The sequence below is a fragment of the Balaenoptera acutorostrata genome, chromosome 16 (assembly GCF_949987535.1).
Source record: "Balaenoptera acutorostrata chromosome 16, mBalAcu1.1, whole genome shotgun sequence".
NCBI lineage: Eukaryota > Metazoa > Chordata > Mammalia > Artiodactyla > Balaenopteridae > Balaenoptera > Balaenoptera acutorostrata.
The window spans coordinates 48,820,231-48,847,507 of record NC_080079.1 but is presented as its reverse complement, the minus strand read 5'-3'; the positions used below and the strand labels follow the sequence as shown (position 1 = coordinate 48,847,507).

Here is a 27,277-nt window from a genome sequence, read left to right as displayed (position 1 = left end):
AGTGTCAGATACTACGTTTGGCTACACTGTTTTATTCTTCACAGGTACCTGGTGGCGGTGCTTACTGTCATAAGCCCATTCTACTCACTAGGAGTGTAGCCTCGGGGGGCCAGACCTTCAGGAGCCACTGTCCTTCTTCCCTCCCGGCCCTGGAGGGGGCCATTTGGGGTCTGTGGTGGTGTGAATGCCAGGCTGAGGCGGGGTGGCCCAGGCTGGAGTCTGTGGGTAGGGACAGAAGGCCCTGAGCCCTAATTCTTTGCTGGAGAACTTGTCCTTCCTTCTGCCCACCAGCCTGGCTGCGTATCAGCTCGAGGGAAAAGTTCAGGGCCTCGCCGTGCTCCCTGGAGCCCTGCTCTCTGGGAGCGTGCCCTCAGTGCTTTGGGAGCCACAAGCCTCCTAGTTCAAAGCTGTCCCCGGTTCAAAAGACTCTCCAGTGGGCCAGCTCCCCCCGCTTCAGGTGGAGGCCAGGTACAGGCTCCTGGGGTCCTGGACTGAAGCCCCACGTTGTAATGCCACGCACGCAGGCTGGGGTAAGCAGGATGCACAGACTTGCTCTAACACGCGTGTCTGTTCTTCCTCTTCCCAAGAAACCAGACCAAACTCCTGGTCGGCGATGAGAAGGGGAGAATATTCTGCTGGTCCGCAGAGGGTTAGGAGGCGAGAGCTGGTGGAGGCTCTGGCATGGCCGCCGTGTGCCCTGAGGGGCAGCAACACCAAGCAGAAGTCGCAGACTCAGTGCCGGGGCGCCAAGGAAACCCCCAGCCTCCCTTCCGAAAGGTCCCCAAGGATGTGGCCGCTGGCCGCTAGAGCTGCACACCCTGAACTTTGGCCTTGGATTGCACAAGGATGCACTTCTACAAAACAGATACACACGCCCATCGGGGCCCGTGAGCAGCTCACTGGAAAGCGTGGCTCGAGGGTGCCAACCGGCGCACAAAATCACACATGACTCACCTTTCAAAGGGCTTACTGCACTGAAAAAACACCGGGCCGCTTACTGGAAACTAATGGGAAAGACTGTATTGTTGTTATTTTATTAAAACAACTATTTTCCAAACACAAGAGGGCTCTTGAGTTTAAAATTTCCACCCTTTCCCACTGAGGTAATTGTAGCTCCACACTTAGAAAGGCAGAAAGGCCTCAGGGATGCACAGCCCACTTTCAGAGTGTTTCTCATCCCCTCCATCTCCCTCGGTGGAATCTGGCTCCTCCCGTGGTCTTGCTTGCTGTGCGGGGGACGTTAGAGAGCGTCGGGAGCAGGGGCCCACACTCGAGGCCCAGCGGCCGTGGCTGGGCTCAGGCCACGGACGCAATGGCTGCCCACCGCAGGCGTAGGCCAGTCAGCTGGGAGGACACACCCTGCCTGGGGTGCCTGCTCCCACTCTGCACCCCACAAGCAGGTGGTGGGTCCCAGCTGGGCTCGGTCTTGGCAGGTTTTTCCAAGGACCTGTCCGTACAAGGTCAAGGGCCCCAGTCCACATACTGGTTTTGAGTTGCAGCTCATCTTGGGAGAATCTGGACTGCCATGTGACTTTGGTTCTCCATCTGAAAATACATGGCAGGTGGCTAGTTAGCCCCTCTGAAGAATTCCAGTACCTTAAGGTTCAGGCATTGGATACTGAAGGCATCACCCTCATTCTCACGTCTTCTCTTCACCCCCAGCCTCTGGAAGCCTTGAAAGGAAATTCACCTGCCTCTTCAATGAAATCCAGCTAAGCTGGGCGTACAGAGATTTGGGGTGGCAACACTCCTTAGCTTTAACTCCCTCCCTGAGATTTTCCTTCTAGAGAATATCAATCTTTCCCATATTTCTCCAAGGCCTGCAGAGGCCCTGTTTGGTGGCCCATCCCAATTTAGCTCAGGCCTGGGGATAGCAAATAAATGGACTCAGTGTCTTATGGCCCAGGTCATCTGGTCTCCAGGGGGGCAGTGAGTCAATGTAAAGATAAATATTAAGAAAGTAGAGGCAGTATGAACTATGTCAAAAATCGTGAGTGAGTGAGAGATAGTTAGGAAATAGTAATCAATGTGTCAACTTCAAGGTCTTTGCAAAGGGAAAGATAGAGGAGGAGACTTGTCTCAGGTCCCGAGCACTCCTCCCTGGGTGAGAAGGGCAGGTGTCTGACCCTGGGGCCAAGGATCATGTCACCTCCTGCATTGTCTGCATGTGCTGTTAGCAGACAGCCCATTTGCAATCCCCTAGTCAGTCTGGGGCTGCACCAGAGGACCATAAATTGAAGAGCAGAGCGCACCCCTCCCCAGGAAGGCCAACAAGCCGGGTCGTAAATATCAGGAGCCTGCTGTCATGTTTCAAAACGCAACTCACAGCATTCACCCAGAGCTGAAAGGTCTGCTGGCCTAAAGGCTCTCTTGGGCTCATTCGTTCGACAAACATTTCCTGAGCACTGCATTTTGGTTCCCCATATCACAGGAAAAATGGGGTGGGGGATGGAGATGGGTCTTGCTGGGGTCTTGGGGCTAAAATGCTTGTGCAAACAAATGTGACCTGAGGTGGAAGCGAGACCTCTTGTGCCCTAGGGAACGTCATTCTGGCTGTAGTCATTAGCTAGGGCTGCCGTAACAAAGTACCACAGCCCGGGGGGGTGGGAGGGGCGGTTTACACAGCAGAAGTTTTCTCACAGTTCTGGAGGCCAGAAGTCTGAGAGGAACGTGTCTGCAGAGTTGGTTTATTCCAAGTCCTCCCTCCTTGGCTCACAGATGGTCGCCTTCTCCCTGTGTCTTCACGTGGCTTTCCCTTTGGACCTGTTTATGTCCAAATTTCCTCTTCTTCAAAGAACATAAGTCATATTGGATTACGGCTTATCTATATGACCTCATTTTACCTTGATTACCTCTTTAAAGATGTTATCTCCACATATGGTTAATTCTGAGGTCCTGGGGATGAGGACTTGGATTTGGGGGAACACACAGTTCAGCCCATGACACTGGCTGGAGGAGGTGGCCCTGGAGCAAGACGTGGAAGGGCAGGTGGGTCTTGGCCTTGCGGAGGTGGAGAGCAGCGTTTTATAGGAACAGGAGACAGCATGGGCGAAGGAACAGGGTGTGTCGGGCCAGTGGCAGAAAGAACGAGCAGGCAAAGACAGAAGGCAAAGTGGAGGCTGGAGGGAGGGGCGACCGCTGCTCCGGGGCTGCGAGGCTGCAGGCAGGGGCTGGGGCAGGGCGAGCAGGAGTGAGGAGGCAGAGACGGACCACCCCCACCACCACCACCACCACAGAGAGCTGCATCCCAGTGCCCAGCTCACGGGGGCGCTCCGCAAGCGCTGCTTCCGTCCGTGCACGTGCGGATGAGTGACTGAGCCGTGGTGGCGGGCGTTTCAGAGTTGGTGGTTCTGGGAGTGAAAAAAACAGTTCCGAGTGACGGCAGGTCCAGGTGGCGGCCCCTTCACGGGCGGGGTGAAGCAACAGGGAGCGAGGACCCGGCATGTGGCTGGGGACGGTGCCAGCATCCTGGGGTGGAAAGGTCGATGCCCTCCACAGAGCTGGCAGCCGTGGCGCATCCGTGGGAGCAGGAGAGGCTGCGGGCAGAACGAGCCCCGAGGAGGCGGCAGCGAAGGAGCCGGGGAGGCAGGCTCACCGTCAGGGCGCTGTGTCAGGGAAGGTTCGGGGGACTAGCTGGTGGCAGCTCTTTCCTAGTGGCACTAAACGGAGAGCCTACATTCCACCAAGCCCAGCTCCCTGTTACCTAGAGGAGGGAAGCTCGGCGCACAGATCCAGAGGGGAGCAGGGACACCCCGACCCTCGCTGCAGACCTGGCCCCCCGTGGGCTCCAGCGAGGTCAGAAGCAGAGTCTGCTGGGGTAACAAACAGAGTGGCCCCGGGATGGAGGCACGGAGAGAAGCCCCAGGCACGGCGGGGGTCCAGGGTCCGAAGGTCCTCGGCAACCTGGGTGACAGGAGACTCCTACTGGCCTCAGTATTCCAGAAGTCAGCCAGCCTGGGGTCCCTGACGGTTGTCAGTGATGGAGGGAAGTCCAGGACAGAGGCCCGAGGAGTAGGGAGGGAGAGCGGGCTGGGCACCAGGGCCCCCAACAGAGGGGCAGGCAGGGCAGAGGCCAGGCACACCGGCCAACTGGGCTGAAGTGCGAGGGCCACACAGATGCAGGCCTGCCAGCACCCCAAATCCAGCAGGGACAAGGGGCCCCCAGAGCGGGAGCTGTGCCAAGCTGTGCAGCCACCGCTCCGTATCTGGAGACCAGAATCTGAGGACGGGCACGCACAGTGAAGGTCACAGATAAGAGCTGCGCCCGGGCGCCAGGCAGCCTGAGCCCCGTTCCCAGTGTCCCCACTTCCTGCCAACTTCAGCCTCAGTTTCTGTATCTGGAAAATCAGATTCCAGTGTCTACACGATGGCTTGTCGTGAGATGTTTGAAATCCTACCTGTTTATTTGATGGAGGGATGAAGCAAACGACAGACGGTCAGTCCCTGACATGATGTAATCTTTCAACACATCACTTGTTCATTCACTTACCAGTATCTTTTCTTGCTGAGCCAGGCCTTGTGCCAGGGCCCTGGGGACAGAGAGCCATTCTGCCCTTCCCCGGGGAGTCCCCTGCCCAGGCTGGGCAGAGGACAGAGACAACACGACAGGAAGCATGCTCGCTCTCACTCCCAGAGGTTTATCAGGCTGACGCCAGGTGCTCACAAAGGAATGGCATTTCTTCGGGAACATCCTGGAAGGCAAGTCCGACTCTCAGGCTCTGGGGCTCAGTTAGAGCAGAAGCCACAGTCTTCGTGTTAAAAAAATAATCGCTTGGATGATGCTGATGTGGGCTGCAGAGTCCCCACTTGGAGGAGATATTCTGGAGTAGACAGAGACAGGACAGCGTGAGGATGGAGGCGTTTGCCGTCTGCTACCCACCCACCAAGAACAGGTGGCTTGTGAGGGGCCTCTGGGGTCAGGGACTCCCGTATTCTACTCACATTCACCAGCTCAGCCTGAGACAGCAGCCGTGCCCAGCTCTCACCCAGCTGAGCCTTCTTAATAACTTCTTAATAACTGTGACAACTTCCTAATAACTCCCATGACAACTTCTTAATAACTGTGAGACCAGCCCCCAGCGCACCTCCACAAGCAATGCTGTAGCCACTGCTCCCGCCCTGGGAAAGCCTCAACTCTGTCACCATTCCCAATAAAAGCTGCTCTCCGAGCCATTCATCATGGCAACACTCCACATCCTCTGAGAGGCAGGGAAGAGGACCCAGTGCAACCGACATCCCTCTAATCGCAGAGAAGAAAGCAGGGCTTTCCAGCGGGGCTGTGAAAGCACCAGGTCAGGATGTGCACCCGAGTCCACCCTCAGGGAGATGGTTCTACATACTGTGGCCCCCTAGGAAGGCTTAGGACGTGCCCACCTCACCATCTCGACAGGCCTGGGCTCACCTGGACATACTTGCAAGGAAAAAGTATTCGTTGTTTATTGGAAGTTCACATGTAACTGGGCGTCTTGTATTTGTATTTGTTAAGTCTGGTCACCCTGCTCCCTGGACCCCTTAGAGGCCGGGAAGGATGGTGCCCTGCCCAAGGGCCCAACCCAACCTGCTGGTACTCGGTGTGTGATGGGTGAATCCCTTCTCCTGAGCAGACTGAAATTCAACAGTGGCAGCAGGTGGAGGGCTCACATGGGGCTCTTTGCGCCACCAACTGAGTTTCCAGGGCCTCTGGGTCCCTCTGGCCCTCACTGCTGGGAGATAGAGCCTCCTGCCCCATGCTGACCCTCTGCTCTCATTCCTTTGTGCCCTGGCCTCCAAGGAGAGCAGCCCAGGGCTCTGGAAGCCACTTGTGACAGCAACTGCCTCCCCCAAGCCCAACCAGCAGCCAGAAGCCAAGTGCTGAGAACCCAGTCCTGGGACCTCCAGAGGACTTGGAGATCGGATTTGACCACATTAACATGCAGCCAAGAAGGGCACATTTGGGCAGGAAAAGACTCTTCATATGAAAATCCTGATGAAATTTGTTTAGCATAAAATCAAATCTCTTAAACCAAACTCAGTTTTGCTTCAGTAAGTTCTTGGGTACACATCACATGTCCTGATTGGACGGGGTGTGTGTGTGTGTGTGTGTGTGTGTGTGTTGCTTCCATTGCCCTCTTGCGGGCTGCCGCCTGCAGCACCTTCACAGCTTCTTAGTAAGTAGAAGGATTCTCCCAATTGTCTCCTTCCTCCAAATCTCTGAAAGCTCAGGGAATACTGTGTTGCCCTGGCTGAGATCTCTGCCCCTAAACTGGTTAATACAGACACACCCCTTGAGCAAGACCCTTTACCGCCATTTGCCAGGAGTGCATCATTAGAGAAACACCACAGCGCAATGACTTGGAAGTGGTCCGTGCCCCCAGTGTGACTGGTGCTCAGTGAAGCTGAGAGGCACAAGTATGGGGTGCAAGCAGCAGGGCCAGTGGTGGGGGGCCTCACGGGGCTGGAAGCGACCCTCACAGAGAAGCTGCAGTGGCGGAGTCCATGGGGATCAGACCTTGAGGGCACGAGACGCTCCCTGGGCAACTTCTTAAAATAACTGAGGGGTCCCACGTGGATGGCCTGCCACTGTGCAATGGGGAACACAGCCCATGAAAGCGGGGCATTCCCGCTCCTCTTGAACAACAGGCTGAGGAAGCCTGGGGACCTTGGGGTCCCGTGGTACAAGCGTGAGCATCACCCTCACCGGTGTGGGGGGCCCTGGCTCTTCAGAAGCCTGCAATGACCGGGGGATTGGCCAGTTGTGCATCTGGCCCCTTTAGTCCTCAGGGCAGCCAATAGTGATACCCCCGGCAGCCTAGAGAAGAGGGCACCCAGCCTCCCAGTCCCCATACTGGTGACCTCTGAAGCTTTGAGAACATAGCAAGGTTACACACTCGTGGCTTGGGGGACCAGGTGGAGCCTGTAGGTGCCTTCAGTTTGAGTCATGCAGTGCTAAGCGTTATTTTGAGTTTAAACGCCTTGAAGAGGCTGGTTTAGCCTTCGCAGTTTGCAACAGACCCTTCCTCTTCCTATTGCTTTGTTTTTTCAGGCTGCTTCTGGTAGTCACATTATTAGACTGGCCCCAGAACCTGTTTTACTTTACCACCACTGGGCCGGCACTTGGGGGTAGATTCACGGCGTGGGAAATGTACAGACACCCCGTCTCACTGCACGCAGGGCAAAAGAGCGCCCCACGCTCTCCCACAGAGCCCAGCACCTTGGAGGCACTCAGCGGTTTGTAAGAATTTCCAAACAATTCACTGGGGTGACATCCTCTGCCAGGCACTCTCCAATTCATTCCGTATTTATTCGTAATTATTTATCAAGCTCCTACGCTCCTCAGTGCCAGGGTACGATGTTGAACGAGACGGATAAGGTCCCCGCCCTCAGGGAGTTTACAGTCCATTCAGGGAGGCAGACAAGGACAAAATTGAGAAGATCACAGCTGGTGAGGAAGGCTGTGGAGGAGCGCTGTCCTGTGAGATGGGACATCAGGGGACTCAGGGGGCAGAGCGGTGAGGGACATCCTCCAGGGACCTGGGAGCTGAAGGGTAAAGGATCCAGATCCTGTCTGCATGTAATCCTCACATCTCACAGTTAGGGAAACCGAGGCTCAGGAAGCTGAGTGCCCCATCCCAGCTGAAGCGTCCTCTATGGGAATGAGTCTATCTCACACACACCCACCCCCATCCTCCCACCCCCCCACTGCAGGAGAGCCTTGTCGGGGAACCTCCAATAGCACTGAGCCCTGCCAGCTCTCCCCAGCCTCCTTCCCTTGGCTCTAGGATGCGGCCACCCTGTCCCTCCCCTGTCCTTCCAGGACACATCACGGCTGTCTCTCTCCTGTGCTCTTGCTGCCCTCACACAGGCCACCTGGAAAGCACTTTTCTATTTGCTGTCTGCCTCCCCCTAGGGAGTCTTATCACCAAGACAGGGGCCCCTGACTGCTTCCTCTGAGCGCCAGTGCAAAGCCCAGGCCCTGCTGCAGGGGAGCAGGGACCCAACGCGCCAAGCGACCCACAGCTGTACTCTCCCCTGGTCCCTTTTACTCCATGCTGCCTCTATCCCAGCCCAATGCTCTGGATTGAAATTTCCCATTTTCCAGCCAACCTCCAAGCATCTGTGAGGTCCTCAAGGTCAGAGATAATGTCCTATTTATTTATCTCTATACTGCCCACGGGCCCAGGAGGGCTGCTCCCACGTGGGTGCTCCATAAATATGGGAATGAATGAATGAGTGAATGGATGAATGAATGAGTGAATGATGAATGGAAAGGAGCTCTCAAAAGTTCTGCAAACGTGTTTTCTCAGTGTCTTGCCAAGGACATGATAAACAGAGCATTGAGCACCACTGCCGCTGGGAGGGTGGGAGCTGAGCTCGGGCAGGAGAACCGCCTCCGCCTGGGCACCAGCAGACGCTTGGCCTCGAGCTAAAAGAGCCAGGGTTGGAGATGGGAAAACAGAGGCTAAAAGGGAATGAGAGCTACAAAGAGAAAGAGTGGGCAATGTGATGGGAGCAGGGGCTGCCGACTGGCCACTTGCACGGGGCCCATCTCGGGACAGGGCCTGGGCAGGGGGCAGGAGGCCTGGTCAACAGCTAAACACAGCTGGACCTTCCCAAGATTGGCAGGCTCAGTGCAGCTGCCATCAGCCGGGGACACTGAGTCCTGGTCAAGATGTGGCTTTAGAGTAAGACAGACTGGGGCCCACAGCCCAGGTCTGCCCAAGCCCAGATGAGGAACTCGAGGAAACTTGCACAACTCTCTGAGCCTCAGTTTCCAAATGTGTAAAATGTCCACAGTCACACCCAATCCTGGCGGAGGGTTAAAATGCATAATATACAGCAGTAATTAATACAACATTGTAAATCAACCATACTTCAATAAAAAAAAGTTGTGATAAAATGCTTAATGTACAATGAATGCATTCCCTGAGCCAATTTCCTGGCATAGCTGGTAAGGGGCAAGGCTGGCCTCAGAGCCTGCTTGTCAACCAGCCTAGAACCATGGGTTGCCCTCTCCATGGACCTTCCAACCTGGAGCTGGCCTGCTCTCCTGGCCTTCCATCCACTCACTCATTCACTATATACTGAATACTTGTCTTGAATCCATTACTGTGTGTCTGCTGCTGTCAAGGCACACTGAGATGGACCAGTGACTCCTAAAAACCCCAGCCTGCAAGGAGCTTGCCTTCTACTATGGGACACAAACAATAGTCATGTAAGAAAAATCCCAGTTAAATAAGGTACCTCTCTAAGGAGAAAAAAAAAACAACCACCACCACCAAGTGAGGAAGGGGCCAGGGAGTATGGGAAGAGAAACATGAGCCAGGGTGACCAAGACAGCCTCCCCAATAAGATGCCATCTGAGAGCTGCAGCAGCAGGGGAGTGAGCATTGGATGTCGGTGGGAGACGGTGGGGGGAGGACATTCCAGCACACGGATGAGCACGGGCACATCCCTGGAAAAGAAGCGTGCTGCTCTGAGAAACAGCAGGGAGGTGACTGTGATTTGGGGCAGAGTGACGGAGAGTGTCAGGGACAGGGTCAGAGTGGAGATGAAGGGAGGGTCATAGGAGCCTGTCACCCTGGGGCCAGGGGCTTTCAGGCTGCCTCTGCTCTGGAGAGTGGAGGGCAGCCTCTAGAAAAATGGCCACAGAAGGTACCAGTCTGGCCAGGTGTGACCAGGTGATGCTGGCCTCACATCACCCACATCCTGGGAAGGTACCGCCTGCCTTTGCCCTACGAGGCAGAGTGCCCGCCCCCTGCTCCCAGTGGCCCACTTCTGGCCTTTCCTTCTGGTCCCAGTGGCCCCGGCATCTCACATTCCTGGCAGCTGTGCCTTGGAGTCTAGCACAGGGCTGTGCACATTAACCAACTGGGAGGCCCGCGTCAAGCCTCCTCCTCGCACTTGGCTGAGGCCAGACCCCCGGCAGGGACCAGTCCTGTCTGCTCCAGAACACGCATCCTCGGCCGGGGAGAAATTCCAGCTGCCAGACTCCAGGCCGAGCCCGGGGCCGCGCACGGGGATCGCTGTGAAAAATAACAGAGATGGTGAGCTTGGCCATTTCCTGTACAACACATAATTAGGTTAGATAAGAAACTAGCTGTGTCTAAGTGCTATAAATGTCTATATTAAGCTATTTTGAAAGTGCTGAGCACTTTGACATTTGAGAGTTCAGAGTAATTGAGGTATTGAAATAAAATTGCTTCTGTTATTTAAAAGGTCATTATCGTCTTCAGCTAGATATATGAGGACTATTTTCCACTCTAGTGAGCCGTTCTCCCTGGCACAATTAGTATCGCTTGAGCAGAGGCCGCTGGGGGACTCCCATCCGCAGCCCCCGCTAGAGGCCCAAGGTAGCTGTTAAGACACATGGAGCACGAGGAAAGCAGAGGAGAGCAAAGGAAAGCCTCCGTCACCCAGAATCGCCACCGGCCCAGGGAGCGCCGTCACCGTCGACTCAGCACCTACTCTGTACTGGTCTCTGCATGGATGCTTTCTGTACAATTTTGTCTCATCCTCACAAAAGGGCCTCAAGGATGCCCTTAGTGTCAGAACATTGCAAGTGAAGACTTGAGGCCATCTGAAGGGAAGGGACAGAATGGTGGGCCGGGCAGGAGGCTAGCTCTGTCCCCCATTCACTGAGCACTTAGCATGCTCTGGGAGGCTGCTAGCCCTTTCCTGTCCTGGCTTCTTTAAGCCGCGTAACCATCTCAGGATGAACCATCTCCATTTCACAGATGAGAAAACTGAGACTTGGAGAGGTTAAGAAACGAAACAGCAAGAAAGTGGCTGGAAAATGCTTCAAGACTCAAGAATTTTAGGAATGTTGGACTTCTCTTGTGGTCCAGTGGTTAGGACTCCACGCTTCCACTGCAGGGGACACAGGTTTGATCCCCGGTCGGGGAAGCTCTGCATGCTGTGCGGTGAGGCCAGAAAGAAACAAAAAATAATGTCACCCAGTGCCTAACCCTTCTACGCTCCAGCCCCCCACGGCTCAGACGTGTCCTGACCCTCCTTCTGTCATGTCCTGCCCCTCCCCCAGCCTGTTGGACCACGTGCCTTTTAGGTTCCTCTCAAAGAACAGAAATAAGAGTGGCCCCAGCTGAACTAGTTACATGGATGGATTCAGACCAGCAGTTCCTGGGATGGAGACTCTGCTGAATGAGGGTGCTGGCCTATGGGGAGCATGCCACAGGCCCGAGACCTTCACCAGGCCCCTGAGTCTGTCCGCCCTCATCAGTCACATGCTGTTCCTGAGAGGATCCAAATTAGGTACAGACATCAAACTATGCTCAGCAAACATGACTATTAGAATGTTCCACTATAAAAAACAAAGATGGGAGCTTTTCTCCAATTCTCACTCAAGACACTTCACCCCCCTCCCTCAATTGTTAACGTAAATAAATAGAATGTTCTTAACTACAAACTAGATATCTAAGTTAGTACTAAATTATATCCTTGGTTATCGTTGATTGAATATATCACAATTTCTAAATGTCTCTCAAAGAGATCCTTGACTTCCAAAGGCATCTTCATCTCAATAGCAGGGGACTCACTGCTCTAGGGAATGGATAAATGGCAATAAGTCAGCACTTACAGGGCACTCCCTCTGTGTGAAGCCCTGTCCTGAGCAATGGTGATCAGCCTCTTAAAAAAAATGCATCCTTTGAAAGCATGGTCTCAAACAGATACTTGTACACTCAAATTCATAGCAGCATCTTTCACAGTAGCCCAAAGGTGGAGATAACCCAAGTGTCCATCGATGGATGAATGGACAAACAAACTGATCTATACATAATACGGACTATTATTCAGCCTTAAAAAGGAAGGAAATTCTGACATATGCCATGATATGGATGAACCTTGAGGACATCGTGATGAGTGAAGTAAGCCAGTCACAATATCCTGGACTCTCCAAATCGCCAGCATCACTACTCTTGCACTTTGAGGCCATTATTAAGTACAATAAGGGTTACTTGAACACAAGCACAGCGATACTGATATTGCAACAGTTGATCTGATAACCGAGATGGCTACTAAGTGACTTACAGGCAGGACACTCTGGACAAAAGGATGATTCACATCCTGGGTGGGACAGAGCAGGACGGAGTGATATTTTATCACACTACTCAGAACAGCCTGCAATTTCAAACTTATGAATTGTTTATTTCTGGAATTTTCCATTCAGTATTTCCGGACCGCTGTTGACCACGGGTAACTGAAACTGCAGAAAGTAAAACTGTGGATAAGAGGGGGGATGGGATGATTGTAATCCATTTAACGTTTGCCTTACTTGGGTTCATTAAAAGTTCTGTTTTTCTCTGTTGCAAGATTTTTATGAGCTGCAGAGTCCCACTGAATTACTCAGAGGAAAACTGAGCCCGGCTGGACGTTACAAGCGGCAGGGCAGGCAGTGACGTGGCGTCACTGGGGTATGAGAGGCAACTTAACAAGAACAAGGAACAGGAGAAGGCCGAGTGGGCAGGGGGTATAGGGAAGCAGCAGGAGATACCCCTTCTTCTGCTAAGTAGCAGGGAAGGGCTAGAGTGGTTGGAAATTAGACCAACCCCTGGGCTTTCCTCAGACAGGGTACTAAAAAAAAATATGTGTTGAATTTGGGGGAGAAACACAATACACCAGGAACACCCTTTGTAAAAATGTAAGCAACTTAACAAACACGAGCTACTCTCACAACCTTGCTCCAGAGCTGGGATTTCATCTGGGGAAATAAAATATTGCTGAAGCCTCTATCCATTAGCCTGAAACTGTCTCATATGGAGGCCAGGTATCTTCCTAGGAAGTGGAGGACTTTTCCCCCAGGCCCAAGACCTCAGCTGTGGTCTTCTGATGGCGGTAGTTTCAGAGGCTGCTGGAGGGTCCTGAGACTGCCTCCTGGTCCATCCTGTTCCAGGGCTTCTCTGGGAAAATACACCAGCTCCTTCTGGTCCCACAGAAGAGGCACCTCTGCAGGTCCCCGAGGTGGTAGACACCCCAGGATTCCCGTCAATCGTCCTCCCTCCCCACGCCGGGCCGGACCACAGCCAGAGGGTGCTGGCAGCCACTGTGGCCTTGTCACCCCCCCAGACAAGTGTGTTATTTCAGGCTGTTCTTTGACGGAAATTAGCAAAGGGGGCTGCCAACAGGATAAATATAGCAGTGCCTTTTTGCTGAGTTGTAGAAGCTCTGGATGATGTGGTCTGAGGCACAGCATCTTGGCTGCCTTTAGGGAGGAACAAAATTTATAGGAAAAAAAATCCATTCCACATGGGTTGTTTTTGAGTTTTCAAAGAGCCTCCCCAGTCCTTGGCTGTTGATACCCTTTCTAAGTACTGAGAAGCAGGTGGGTACCAGGCTCTGTGACAGGCTGCAGGGACAGTGTGGTGACAAGGCACACAGGGGCCTGCCCTTAGTGGCATTATTTAATTGCTCTGCTCACCAAGGCACAGCAGTCTGAGGAAGTACAACCGGCAGCCAGAGACCCATCTCAGGGCTCAGGGAAGGTTCTGGAGAGCTTTCTCTGCATGAGGCCTGGCGTTCACATGGGTCAAATAAATACTAGCAGATGTTTTTATCCCCAGCTAAGCTGAGGACAAGCTGATGGGAGAGCCAGCCCGGGGGGGGGTGGGGGTTAGACCCTCCCAGCTCAGCATGTGCACGAGCACTCTCAGTCCTCGGCCTTCGGGGTGGCTCTTCCCTGGGGGGGCAGCCGCCTCTCTGTACCCTCCACGTGCCTTTCCCTCCCCTGCTGTCACCCGAGGTGACTGTGAGCCCATCCCTGCCCTCTCTCCCAGAGAACGTATTCCACACGGGAAGATAGCTCTTTAAATCCTGTTGGCCCTGGCTTTTTTTTCACATGAAGACACCGCAGGTCGGAGGGCTCAGATGGCTTCTCAAAGACACACAGCAATTAAAAGGCAGCCCCGGGATTTGGACAAGATCTTCTGACTCTAAAACCTATACTCACGCTACTGAGTGAGAGAAGCCAGGATTCCAGCAAAAGAAAACAAACTGTGTGGGAAGAGAAAGAACGCCAGACACGGAACTCATCTGGAGACTCTGATCCTGACTCTGGCGCCCAAGTCAGAGAGATGGCTTGGACGTATTTGCTTGGTTCATAGCCTGCTTATGGCACGCGACGCAAATGATGACTTTACTTGTAAATGGAATGGAGGGGCAGGGAGAGACGAAAAGAGAGAGATGATGATAAGAGATAGAGAGAGATTTGGGCCAAGGTTGGATGGGGAAGGGCATGTGTGGACACGTAGAGGAGAGGCAGAGAAGCTGACAGAGACGGAGAGGGGAGGGGAGGTCCCTGTGAAGAAGGAGAGATGGAGGCCGAAGGTCTTCAAGTTCTCAGCGATGGCCACCAGGTGGCACTGTCCACCCCGAGTAGCAGGGCTGCGGTCCAGGGTTGGCCTCAGGGGGACGGAGGTGGGAGAAGAAGCCTGGGAGCGGCCACGGAAGGGGCAAGGAAACTGTCACCACCACAGCCGCGTCTGTTAACTCAGGAAGTCCCTAACCCGGAATGAATCCCTCACAACATCCCTTGACAGTCATGTGCTGTCAACAGTCAAGCTGGCCATAAACAGAAGAGTTTGTAAATTAGCAAAAGTCTCTTTATTCACATATCCATAAACCATGTAGACAGTTGTTTGCATAAATTCCCGATCCGTCAAAATCAAGAGAACAAATCAGAGACAAAAGTAACCAGGCCACCAAGCCCCCTTCATCGGGGATGAGAGTGGGGAAGAATTCCTCAATTAGGGACTTGAAGGTGGAGAACTTCTCCCTGCAGAGTATCTTTTTGCTCTCTCTGCCATCCCTTGGGCATCCCAAATGATCCCTTTTATTGCAGTTTTTCCTCACTTCAGAATGGCCTCAGTTCCTCATGATAAAATAAGGTGATCTCAAGTGCTGGTTGTGAGGGAGAGCATGACGGGGTGGGACGTTCATGATGGTGGTCAGGATGGGACATTGGCTTCTGAGAAGTGAGAAGGATGCTTGGGGGGGTGGTACGGCTGGTGGGTAGACATGGAGCTTGGGAGAGGGGTCCAGTTGGAGCCGTGGATGCGGGGTCCTCAGGCTGCAGCTAAAGAGCGGTCAGAGACACAGGTGTGCATGCAAAGAGAGAGAGAGGACGGCACCTTAGAGAAAGCCATCCCTGAAGGGCTGAGTGGAGGAGAGGTGATTACGGGGTGGCCTAGGGGGTGCAAATGGGTAAGTCAGGGAAAGGACGCCTGTGTCAAATGCTAGAACACACGCTCCACAGTAGAGCCCGCGCTCAGCCATGATCCCCGAAGGCCCGGGGCAGAGCTGCGTTCAGGGATGGGGATGAAGGCAGCCAGTGGAGGCTGAGAGGCGAGAGGGGCAGAGGAGGGAGTGTAGACTCCGGGTTATGGAGGGAAAAAGCAGGAGGAGACGGCGCGGGAGGTGATCCACTCAGCCTGAGAAATGCCTGCCACTCTGGAGACTGAGGGAGCAGCTGAAGGTACAAAACAAGAGAGGGGATACCTAGTGAAGGAGACCCCTGAAGAACCAGGAAACGGAATCCAGAAGATGTGGGAGGATGAGGAGGGGAGCGGAGCAAGACATTTTAAACGACTCCAAGTTGGCCACAGGCTGGGCCAGGTGCAGTCATGGGGCCCCCAACTGGGGTTCCTTGAGAACTGGGGATGTGCAGGGGGGCTGAGGAAGGACAGGGACGGGGGAGATCCTGAAAGGGGAGGCTGGGCAGCCCTGATCCTCAGCTAGGCCAAAGACCAGCCCTGCAGCAGGCCAGGGTGGAAACAGGTAGGCTTCCTGGAGACAGAGCTTGACGGTGGGCGTGGGGCTTATGGGTGAGCTTCATGGATGTCCCTGGGCCGGGAGTCACCGGCTCTGCCACCAACTAGCAGGTCCTTTTCTGTCTCCTTCGTTTCCCCAGCTGCAAAGGGACCAGCTTCATCATGATGCTCTGGGGGACCTGGCAGTTAGGACCGTGGCAGAGAGTTTCTAAAGGGTCCATCTTTAGTGGCTCGTGGACCCCTTTAGAAAACCGAAGAGAGCATCAGACTCTCAGATACGCAGTGCAAACTTCTGCATAAAAATCCCTGGGTGTTTGTGGATTCCCTAAGATCCACCTGTACACCCAGGAACCTGAGGTTCTAATCATACTCATAAATAGGAAGCAATCACAGCCGATGCCCCACCAGCTAGAAACCTGTAATAAAGGGAAATAGAACGCTAGCTCTTTTGGCAGCAGCCACGGCCCGCACACAGACCAGCTCCTAATGAGTCCTTCTCCTGTTTGCTGATGGAGGACACTTGTAATAGAGTTTAATGTGGAAGAACAAGGTGCATTTAACCAAAGCTGTAAACATCTCTAATTCTATTTAAAACTATAGGCTGCAGTACATTAACATTTGACAATCGGACACTCAATCGGTGTGAAGTTGGTTGAGCTGTGTTTATTAGAAAGCAGGCACCAAGTCATCTTTTATCAATGACAACAGAAGCAGAAACCCTCCGTGGCCACCCTCCGCCCCGCCCTATGCATTAATTAATAGTCTTCTCCAAATCTTCCACCCTGTGAAAAGACACTGATTGCTTTGGAAAAAATCCCCTGAGCAGGGCAGATGCGGCTCAGCACCAAAGCCTGTTAGGCTTGTGCATTTGGGGAATTGTTTGCCCCAGCAAAACAAATCTTTTTTAAAAATGTGAAATGAACAATTAATTCAGAATGAGCAGAGGTTTAACCTCTATTCTACTTGACTGCTGCAGAGTTCACGCTGCTGAGCCCTTCCTCCTTTCAGAAACTCCCAGACACAGCTTTCTCCGGCCATCTCTGACTCCTCTGACAGCTTGCTCTGCTCTGGTCCCCATCAGGCTCCTCGCCTGCTCTCCAGACCAGACCTGCGGGCAGGGGAGTGCCCACCGCTCAGGCCTGGTACCTTCCCTCCTGGCTGACCCGCATCTCTCTGTAGGAGTTTGCTCACTACCAGGGCTTCAGCTGTGACCTATATTCTGGGGACACCCCCATCCCCCCTGGGGTTCCAGATCCGCATTTCCCAACAGTTTACATCCTTGCTACTCAAAGTGTGCTCTGGGGACCAGAAGCATGGGCATCCCCTGGGAGCTTGTTAGAAACACAGACTCACAGGCCTCACTCAGACTTCCTGAACCACGAGCCACAGTTTAACAAAGATCCAGGTGATTCATGCACACGTTAAAGCTTAGGGAGAACTAGTCTATCCTATCCATCTGGACACTTCCCGGAGCCCAAATTCAGCAGGTCCAGGCTGAAGGCAGATCCTTCCTCCAAAACATGAAGTTCTTCTTTGTTTTCCAACCCAGCGAATAGCTTCTGTCTGGTGTATGGGGCGGGGGTGGTGTGTGTTATGCTGGGTTGGGAGGAAGGTCAACATCCCCAGCACGTGGCTGCCTCATCTTATAACAGGCTGCCTCCTGCCCGGGGATACTGGAAAGACAGCATGTTCTATGTGGAAGCCAGCCTAAACTTCAGGGCCAGCCAGCACAAAAAGGCTCCCTCCAACGTCCACATGACAGGGCTCACCCTCTCCAGTCTCTACCCTGTGCCCTTCCCCTGTTGCCACCAGCATGGCTCAGGGTCCCTATTCCAAAACTGAGAGTCCCTCTCTTAGGAGAGCATCAGGCCTGAACCCTGATGGTCCCTCTCCGTGGAGAAGGGCATCTTCGGAGCCCTGTGAGGGCCCCACTGAGTGAGAAACAGACAGCGGCAGGAGCTCGTGCCTGCCAGTTCAGTTGCTGGATGTGATGGATGTGGGCTCCTTGGGTGGTACCCTCAGTAAAACTCTTTGTTTCCTGGGCTGGGAAACAGCTTTGATGCATACTGTATTAGTCAGAATTCTCTCCACTGCAACCTGACTAGCTTGAGCAAAACCAGGATTTAGATAGTAGGAGAAGTGGGTAGTTTATTGAATCGAAAGAAGATCTAAAGGAAAAAGAAGAGTCTGGGGGATCTTAGGGGCTGGGGGCTGGGATTCTGTGCTCGCAGGACCCTGTCCTCCTTGCTGCTTTCTCAGCATCTCCTTCATCCGCCAAGCCTTCTCCACTTGGCAGGAGACGTCGCTGTAGGTGGTTCTGATAGGCGGCATCCCAGCTTAGCTGCCCAAGGGAAAGATGCTTTCTTTATCCTAAGAATTCTGATCAGACTAGACTGGGCCTCATGCACACTTTGGCCCATTTTTTTGTGGCCTGGGGCATGAGTCCCATTCTTGGCCCAGCCTAGGTTGTAGTCATGCATATCAGGGGCTGAGTGATGAACAAGGCCACGAGCAGTCCCTAAAAGCATCAACTGGTTTAGCGTTCTTATCCCAAGTGAGTCTTTGGGCACATCAATGTGTGGGATGATGACTATGAACTAAAAAATATGAAGAGCCCCATGTCAATTTCACACCAACAAATATGAGGGGGAGGGTTAGGCTTGGCTTTTTCTTCTATGCCCTGTGAGTTAACAGAGACATGATGATTTAACGAAGAGGTGATCTTAAAGAAATCCCAGCCCGGTCCTCCTACCACAGCTGCTTTAGTTCAGGGCCTGGGGCTTTGACTTGGCAAGACAGGTGCATTTGGGGAATATCCCTTTCCCCCTCCTTTCCTCCTGTGAAGATTCTGCCATGCATGGCCTAGGCCGACATGCGCCACCGAATTTGAGAGTATGTGCACTCTGCCTGCAAGTACCACTGCATTCCATTCTGAGCAATGGGTTCTTTGTTCTCACTTTATATAAATGCACAGGCCATTTTCCATGTTGAAAACAGCTTGTCTGTAGTTGTTCCCACAGACGCTTTATAGCAAAACAAATTGAAGAACTTTTTCTAATTTCTATTTGAATGATGTGTATTCCTTTACTTATCTTTAGAAATGTCAATACAGACTTAGTGGTGTATTTGATAGAAAACAAATAAGTAGACCCATTTTTAAGTTTATTATGACAATAATATCAAGGTTTATCATCCCAAAGAAGCGTCAGGTGCAAATCATCCATTGCTCCCAGTTCTGAGCAGAGCTTGGACAGTTTGCTTCTAAAGATAATAGTGGGACAAGCTCTGCTCAGATGTTGTCAAGAGCTTCCATGATTCCCTTGGGAAGCATTTTCAGTAGACGGTGAGGGTCTTGCCGCCTCCTTTTATACCCTATGTCAGCAGGTCCCCCACTCACGCACCTCAGTGTGGATTTATGCAGCTATGACCAGAGTTTTGGAGAGTCTGAATTGAATCATTGAATAGCAATGACTTCTTGGGCTTAGCCTACAGCTACCAGCTCTTCAAAGCTTGTGCTCTTCTTGGTGGAATGCATTCACCTCCATATGTGATGGCACGGAGCTCCCACTGAATTTAAGGGGGTGGGTTTGGGGGTAATCGAAGTTCAGTTCTGCAGAGGCCTGGAGATCTCCTACTCCATGGCCCTCTCCCCACCATCGCCTCTTCACACACCCCGACTCTCACTCCCACCTGGCACTTCCAGGGCCCCACCAGTCCAAATAGCTCCTTGTGCAAATCAGGGAATCATCCTCCGTCCCCAAAACACCATATAACCATGTTCTGCTGGAAGACTACCATGATAAACATATGATAGGATGCCTAGGATAATTATGGTATGAATGGTGTACTAACCTTATATCCTCCTGTCCTAAAGAGATGCTCTGGGAAGTTCCTCCTCAAAAACTGCGCAGTTTATTCACTACCTTGGATATCTGGCAGAGAGGGAGGGAATGAGACGCAGGTACAGGCTAGAGAGAATGACTTCCTCTTTGTAAAGTCAGGTTATTTTTGCTTCTGGAAAATCATTACCTGCTCCCGATTGGTCCCTTTCCAGTAAGCTATCATGGGTCTTTGGGAAAGTTACTGTAGAGCTAAGTTTACGGACAAATATTTACTTTTTAAAGTTATTGCAATAAGAGCCTTAAATAGTAAAGACATTTTCATTTTGAAAATATGGACTGGATTTAGCATGTATGTTAACATAGTGCACTTGTGTAGCTATTTATAGTGTCCAGAATCTTCCAATAGTCATTATCCCATTATAAGAATTCTAAGAGAGGTTAACTCACCTTTGTATAAACATAGAGTCTGAGACAATTAGGGGATAAGAAACTCAACCAAGTTCACATGGCTGTACAGAGGGGCACAACTCACACTCAAGGTTGTGTTTAAAATATATAATTTACCATATATACACGGTCCATTACAAAGCCAAACAACTTCTGTAGTGTGCACTAAAAATCCACCCAGACCGCACTCACACATCAAGAAGTGTCCTTAACGACACAGCTGACAGGATGACTCTGTACCAGAACGGATCTGCCTTCAGTGAGATCCTGGATGTCATATAGGCCCCCAGAGCCACTTCCCCATGGATCTATTTGCCATATGCATCACTGCCTCCCAGCCAAGCCAATTAGAATTCACATGCAAAGTTGAGTCGGGCAAGGCACTTTATAACAGAAGGGTGTTCAGGACACATTTTTCCAGCCCTGCGTATACTTCCTACTCTCCTACCATTGGGGAACCAGGCAAAAGACTGTGCTTTCACACGAGAGGACATTCAATTAGAGTTGATAACCTCGGCACACTTCCAAGAGGTCCCCTTCTTCCATTCTGTCAATCGATGGCAAACCCCCCGGCTCCTTTGGAAAAGGGTGAGTGAGAACTTCTTGGAGAATATGAGTCTCTATACCAGGATAAGTCTCCCTGCCAAAGGGGTGGAAGCCCTTCAGAATGAAAGATGTTCTACTTGTCCGGTGGCCGTGGGTGATAGTGGGTAGAGAAACAGGCACTGGGGTATCCAGATAGTTCACTGTCAGCTTAGATGTCAGACTGCCCCACAATCTGTCTCTCTGCCCTTGAATCACCAGGGTCAGTGCATCTATTTAAAACAAGAGATGCTATCTTGAGTGACCGCTTGCAATAAACACTTTGCACTGCTCTGGGTGCCCTGGCAATGTTATCTGATCCTTTGAAAACCAATTAGTACATATCTACCATCTCACACTTGGGCCTATAATGGCATTTCCTCTAGCTATATATTATGAGCTTGATATCACAGATACAGGAAGGGTAGCAGATTAAAATTCAGATTAAAAAATATAAAACCCAAAGAAACAAGAAGAAACATGAAGGGGTTTGGCTCAGCAGAAAATCTCCTTGGATGGTCTCAGAATCAAGAGTCCTCACTGCTCAGGGCTCAGACCCAGAAAATCTTGTTCTGGGAGATTTGTCCAAGGGCTGCAGCCCCTGCTTTTTTGCAGAGAGGAGCCTTGTGCCTCTCTGAAGGCACCTGGGATGCCGTTGGAATGGGGCTCCCACCACACAGAAGGCACAAGTGAAAATACAAAAATAAGGACTTTGTATCCAAGGTTTCATAAATAACTGGGGTGGCGGATATTAAATACGATGCAGAGTTACAGTTTGTTCTCCTCAAAGAGGATCTGGGCATAGACGGTGCTGGTGGGAATGCCTTTGGCAGCCTGGTGGGGCTTGATCAGCTCCAGTTCAGCATAGGTCAAGTTCTCTTCGGCAATCTTTGGCTATAAGACAAAACACAACACAATTTGAGCTGACTACCGGGAGTTCAACATCACACATACATTCATCAGGCATGTATTTTCATAGCACTTTGGGGATTCAAAGGGAAACAAATGGACAAAAAATTAAAAAGGATATGTAAAACCTAAATAACATAAGATAGATCTTGTTATCTTATATAGAACACTATGTCTTGCAAAAAACACTCTGATTTATTTTTAAGTTGTCACAGAATACTAACAAAAAAAATGATTAAACATGAGGCCACAAAGTAAACTTTAATTCTGAAAAGTAAAATAATGTAACTACAGTCTCTCATCAAAAGGATAAAATAGAGGGAGAGGGGCTTCCCTGGTGGCGCAGTGGTTGAGAATCTGCCTGCCAATGCAGGGGACATGGGTTCGAGCCCTGGTCTGGGAAGATCCCACATGCCGCAGAGCAACTAGGCCCGTGAGCCACAATTACTGAGTCTGCGCATCTGGAGCCTGTGCTCCGCAACAAGAGAGGCCACGATAGTGAGAGGCCCGCGCACCGTGATGAAGAGTGGCCCCCACTTGCCACAACTGGAGAAAGCCCTCGCACAGAAACGAAGACCCAACACAGCCATAAATAAATAAATAAATAGATAGATAGATAGATAGATAAATAAATAAAATAGAGGGAGAGACAGAAACAAAAAGTCCCAAAAATTGACAACAAAACTAGAATGCTACCATCTAGAAATTTTAAGTGACTTAACCTGTATAAAACTGAAATTTCAGCATATCTTGAAAATAATGATGAAGATATTACATGCCAGAAGCTAAAGAATGTAGTACTCAGAGAAAAATCATAACCTTAAATATCTATATTAAACAACATGAATTAAATGGATCAAGCATCCAACTGAAGTTAGTAAAAAAAAAAAACAAAATAAAGAAAAGCAGGAGGAAGAATGAAAAAAATTAACACTAGACTGTATAAGTCAGAAGATAGAAAACAGCAGAATAATTAAAAATATCCAAAAGCTTGTGCTTGAAAAACACCAATGAAACAAACAAAAAAATTAATCAAAATAGAAAGGGAAAAAGCAAAAATGAATCAAATAGGAAATGAGAAAGGAGGTATAATAAAATGAAAGAAATTTTAAAACTTCAACTTTGTTCAACGTATTGCAAAAACCTTGAAATACAGGATAAAATGAGTACTAGTCCAGAAAAATATAAATTATGAACATTAGCTCCAGAAAATGTCAAACTACTAACTACCATCAAAACTAAAGAATGAAAAGAAAGGAACAGAGGAAGGAAGGCCAGAAGGAAGGCAAGAAAATATTGTCAAAAGCACCAGGCACAGGCGGTTTGATAAGAGAATTTCTAAGAGAGATTCCTTTAAGGAACAGACAATTCCAATATAATTAAACTCATCCAGAGCATTACAGAAAAGGAAGAACTTCACATATTTTAGAACATGTATTAGTATTAGTATAAATGTATTAGTATAAATTATTAGTATATTAGTATAGTGTATTATGTATTAGTATAAATTAGCATAAATCAGATTTACTCAGAGACTATGAAAAGGCACACTAAAGATAGATAATCACGTTCAAGTTAACTTTTTTTCCAGGAATGCAAAGATGTATTAGTATAAATTAGCATAAATCAGATTTACTCAGTATTAGTAATGTATTAGTATAAATTAGCATAAATCAGATTCACTCAGAGACTATGAAAAGGTACACTAAAGGTAGATTAATCACGTTCAAGTTGACTTTTTTTCCAGGAATGCAAAGATGGTTCAATATTAGAAAAATCTATTAATATAATTCACAGTAGTAACAGAGAGAAAAACCATATGGTTATCTCTATAGATGCTGGAAAGGCATTTAATAAAAATTTTAAAATTTTTGTTAAAAATAATTCTTGATAATGTAGTCATAGATTTTTTTCTTACCATGATTAAGAAACATTATTAAAATAAAGAATAATTGGTGATCCAACTCCAGTCATATTAAAAATAAAGTTGCTATAATTAAAACACTGTGGTATCAACAAATGAATAGACCTCAATGGGACTGATGAAAACATCCAGAAATTAACCCAAATATTATTTTTCAATAAATGGTGTTGGGATACTCAGGTAGCCATTTGAAAAACAAATCATATCCTTTATGTCATTCTTTACATTAGATAAATTCCAGATGAATTAAAATTTTAATATGGAAAATGAACTCATAAAAGTGTTAGAAGAATGTGTGGGGAAATTTTCAAAAAAATAATCTCAGCATATGGAAGGTGTTTCAAAGTCTAACACAAAATCCAGGAGCAACAGAAAAAAGATATGTACATTTTCATGCTATATGTTGCAGAATATTCTCTAAATAAAGTCAAAGGACAATTGAAAACATGAGCAAAATATTCGCAACTCATATGAAAGGGCCTTACAATTTAACAAAGATAATGGCCAACAGTCCATTAGAAAATTAAGCAAAGAACAAGAGACAGGACCAGAGAGTGCACAGGAAGAGAAACACAAAGGCTCTTACACATATTAAGTGTGACTCAACCTCTCTCAAAATGAGACAAAAGCGATTTAAAATCACTTAGACATCAGTTTTTGTCTTTCAAGTTGACAAACAAACTAAAAGTTTTCCAAAAGAAACAGAAAGAAACAGGTCCTCCTGTATATTGTTGGTGGAAGTGTTTATTGGTACAAGCAAAAAACTGGAAACACTTCAGTGGACATAAATAGGAGCCTGATGCATTCATAATGGAGTATCTGGTACAGTCTTTAAAAAGAAAGATGGAGCTGTATATGTATACTGTATGTTTTCCTATCATTTGTGTAGTGTATGGGAGTATATATACATGTATATATGTTATATACTCAGAAAACCCTTGGAATTCGCCTGGAAGTCAAGAACCTGGTCTCCAAGTTTCCCTCTGGGGAAGTAAATGGGGTGGCTGGAGAGAGACTCAACCTTTATTGTAGACATTTGTTGGTACCTTTCAAATTTTCTAGATGGTACATTATTTAAACAGCACATTAATTAATTTTAATTCACAATTAGAAAAATAAAAGCTGGTCACTAATTTATAGTCGTAAAAGACACATCACTTTCATTCAAGCAGCCCTGCTTTTGTTTTTTGGCTGCTTTGGCTGTGTTGTCATTGTTTTATTTTTATTTTTTGGGCTATACCTTGGGTAACTCACCAGAATTCAGGACAAATAAATCGTACACATTCAATTTAAGTTTCTTAAAAAGTATGCCAAAAGCAAAAAGCCTCTTTTCTTTTGAGATGAAGCATCACACTAGAGGACAGGGAGCAGGAGACAGAGAATGTAAAGAACTCCTTACGGCCAGTACTGACTGGTCAGGGGTGACCGCCGAGCGACCTTCAAAATTGTCTGGCCCTTTTAAAATTTCAACGTTAAGGACAATTATAGGATCAGAGTCTCCTGCTTTTCTTTTGATACCAAAAATCTTTACGTTGTTTCTTAGTCATCCATATCATACCAGCCAACAAAAATACCATTTACATCTTGCCTTTCGGTTTAATTACATTTCACATTATAATGATTCCATTTAGAAATGCCATGTGTCCTCAAATAAGCACACAAAACCCAACTCATGTAAATTTTAGAACCAAGATTTATGAAATCATATTGTCCAGGTGTTTTATTACATTACTTTGAAATTGCATTGTTTTCTAGTGTAGATTATCTGTTTATTCTTAAGTTATTCCATTATGTTTGGATATGAAAAATAACACTAGCTTTCTCAATACAGGTCACCAGGCTGGCTTGGCTGATGTGTTGTTTTCATACATTTTTATGATGTTCCTATAGTAAACATAATTTAATAAAGCCAAAACACACTAAATAAATAATTGCATCTAGAAAAGCAATAAAAACAAATAAAATTAGTACTTTCATAAGTGGAAAGGTACTTCAATTACTGCTACAAGCAACAACCCACCATAAAATGTGTAGAATCATTTCCCTTATGCATATTTCTGGAATATAATAATTTGATTGAAGATATGAGGCAGCACACAGGAGGCTCTGAATTGTGAAGTGTATACAGTTTCCAACAGGAGATGCATAATATTAGCCCTTGGCACCTTTAAAGAACGTATTGTTTTTCTGGCATGCATCCTTGGCTATCCCTATCAACCATGTGCTTAATTACATTTCCCAGCTTGTTTAACTAGAAATAAATTCCTAACAGCCACTGAAATGGGCAAAATGTAGACTCCTCACCAGTTTTCACCCAGCTACCTTTCTTTGCACTGATGCTTTAGTGGAAGGTTTAGGTGCATTAAGAAGTAGCTTAGAGAAGAGTAATGGTGTATCATTGAGACCAGGTAAGACTGTAGAACTGGTAGTAAAACTGGGAGCCAGGAGCAGAATGTAAAGGTTAAAGTGGGCAAGTGCAATGAGGCACAGGCAGGGTGAGGGACCTGCTGCAGGGCCCCACCTGTATGTCAGGTGATGTCCGCCATCTTGCCAACACAAACCTGTTTGGATTTAAGATAAGGAATCACTCCTAATGGGTATGGCAATTCAAGAACTGGAGTACAGTGAATGGGTCTCCGAAAGTGAATCAAGACATACTTCTGTTAGTTCCCTGACAGCTTCTGGCCCTCAAATGACCCTCTCTTCAAGCCCCCGTCCTGTTCCTGGTGGTGCAGGAAGTACGTGGGGCATCAGCACTCAAGAAGACAAAATTTAATACTCTTGAACTGGCTGTTCACAAACACGCCTGCAGCAGCTCTCGATTGCACTGGAAAACACAAAGGAAACTGGGCAAGGTACGGCTTCCAGGCCTCAGACATGAGCTTTACACTTATGTCTGCTGTTGCTGTGTTCCTGGAAACAGGAGGGGGCTGGGGACCAACAGCTGGAAGTTCTGGTAGGGTCCTTTAGAAGAGGCTCCAGAACTTTCTAAACGTGTGAGAAGCAATAGTGCCATATCCTCTTCCCAGGACTGTTTGGTTTTACTTTCTTTTCCCTTTCACCCAGCCTGGAGAGACTCCTGGTCCATTTCCCTTTCTATTCCTCCAGCAGAGGCCTGGTATTTGTGTCAACTGCTTGGAGTCTCGTAGGTTCTAAACCCCTTTGTTTTATGTGCCTTTAATCTCACTTTTCATACATTTCCTCCTAGTCGTGAAGAATCCACTCCCTAGTCTGGAATGGGATTCTATGAGCAAGAGGGGATGGAGGTTCAGATGTAGACACGTGTCACTGCACCCAAGGAAGGTGAGAATAAAAGGAAATTCTCCCGGTTCAGTGAAAGTGTTCAGGGCAAGGAGGTGAGGAGAGGCCGTCACCCGGTGTCTGCCTGCAGAGCGTGGGTGCAGGAGGAATTGGGTCAAATGCCAGCTGTGGGACCTTGGGCCAGTTCCATCACTGGCACTCAAGGACCTACCCTGCTGATGTAAATGAGGATTTAAATGAGATGATGTATGGAATGATTCTGGCACCACTGGGTCTACCCCACAGAAGATGCTAAACGCGTGCCTGCTGAATGAATAAATGTTCTGGTGTCATCATTTTTCTCTAGAGTGTCAGCTCAAATATCCATTTGTGTACCTTCTGAGATCTTCATGCGTTACCAACAACTATGTGAACTAAGTAGTCCTGGATATCTTCTGACACATAAGGAAGAGATTCTAGGAAATTAGTTGTTATGGGCTGAATTGTGTCCCTGCAAAATTCATATGTTGAAGCAATACCCCAGAATGTGACTCTAGCTGGAATCAGGGTTTTTA

At 48.9% G+C, this 27,277-nt stretch overlaps 2 protein-coding genes across 2 annotated transcripts in view; one reads left to right on the top strand and one right to left on the bottom strand.

The window, feature by feature from the left end:
• WDFY4 (WDFY family member 4) overlaps positions 1-1,008 on the top strand; it is a 254,300-nt gene extending 253,292 nt beyond the window's left edge. Inside the window, exon 62 of the mRNA XM_007178732.2 lies at positions 588-1,008. Coding sequence (XP_007178794.2) covers positions 588-654 — 67 coding nt within the window. The 3' untranslated portion in view covers positions 655-1,008. The remainder of the gene's footprint in view (positions 1-587) is intronic.
• A 19,132-nt stretch (positions 1,009-20,140) lies between these two features.
• VSTM4 (V-set and transmembrane domain containing 4) overlaps positions 20,141-27,277 on the bottom strand; it is an 89,849-nt gene continuing 82,712 nt past the window's right edge. Inside the window, exon 8 of the mRNA XM_057531432.1 lies at positions 20,141-21,523. Within this exon, the coding sequence (XP_057387415.1) occupies positions 21,398-21,523 (126 nt within the window). The 3' untranslated portion in view covers positions 20,141-21,397. The remainder of the gene's footprint in view (positions 21,524-27,277) is intronic.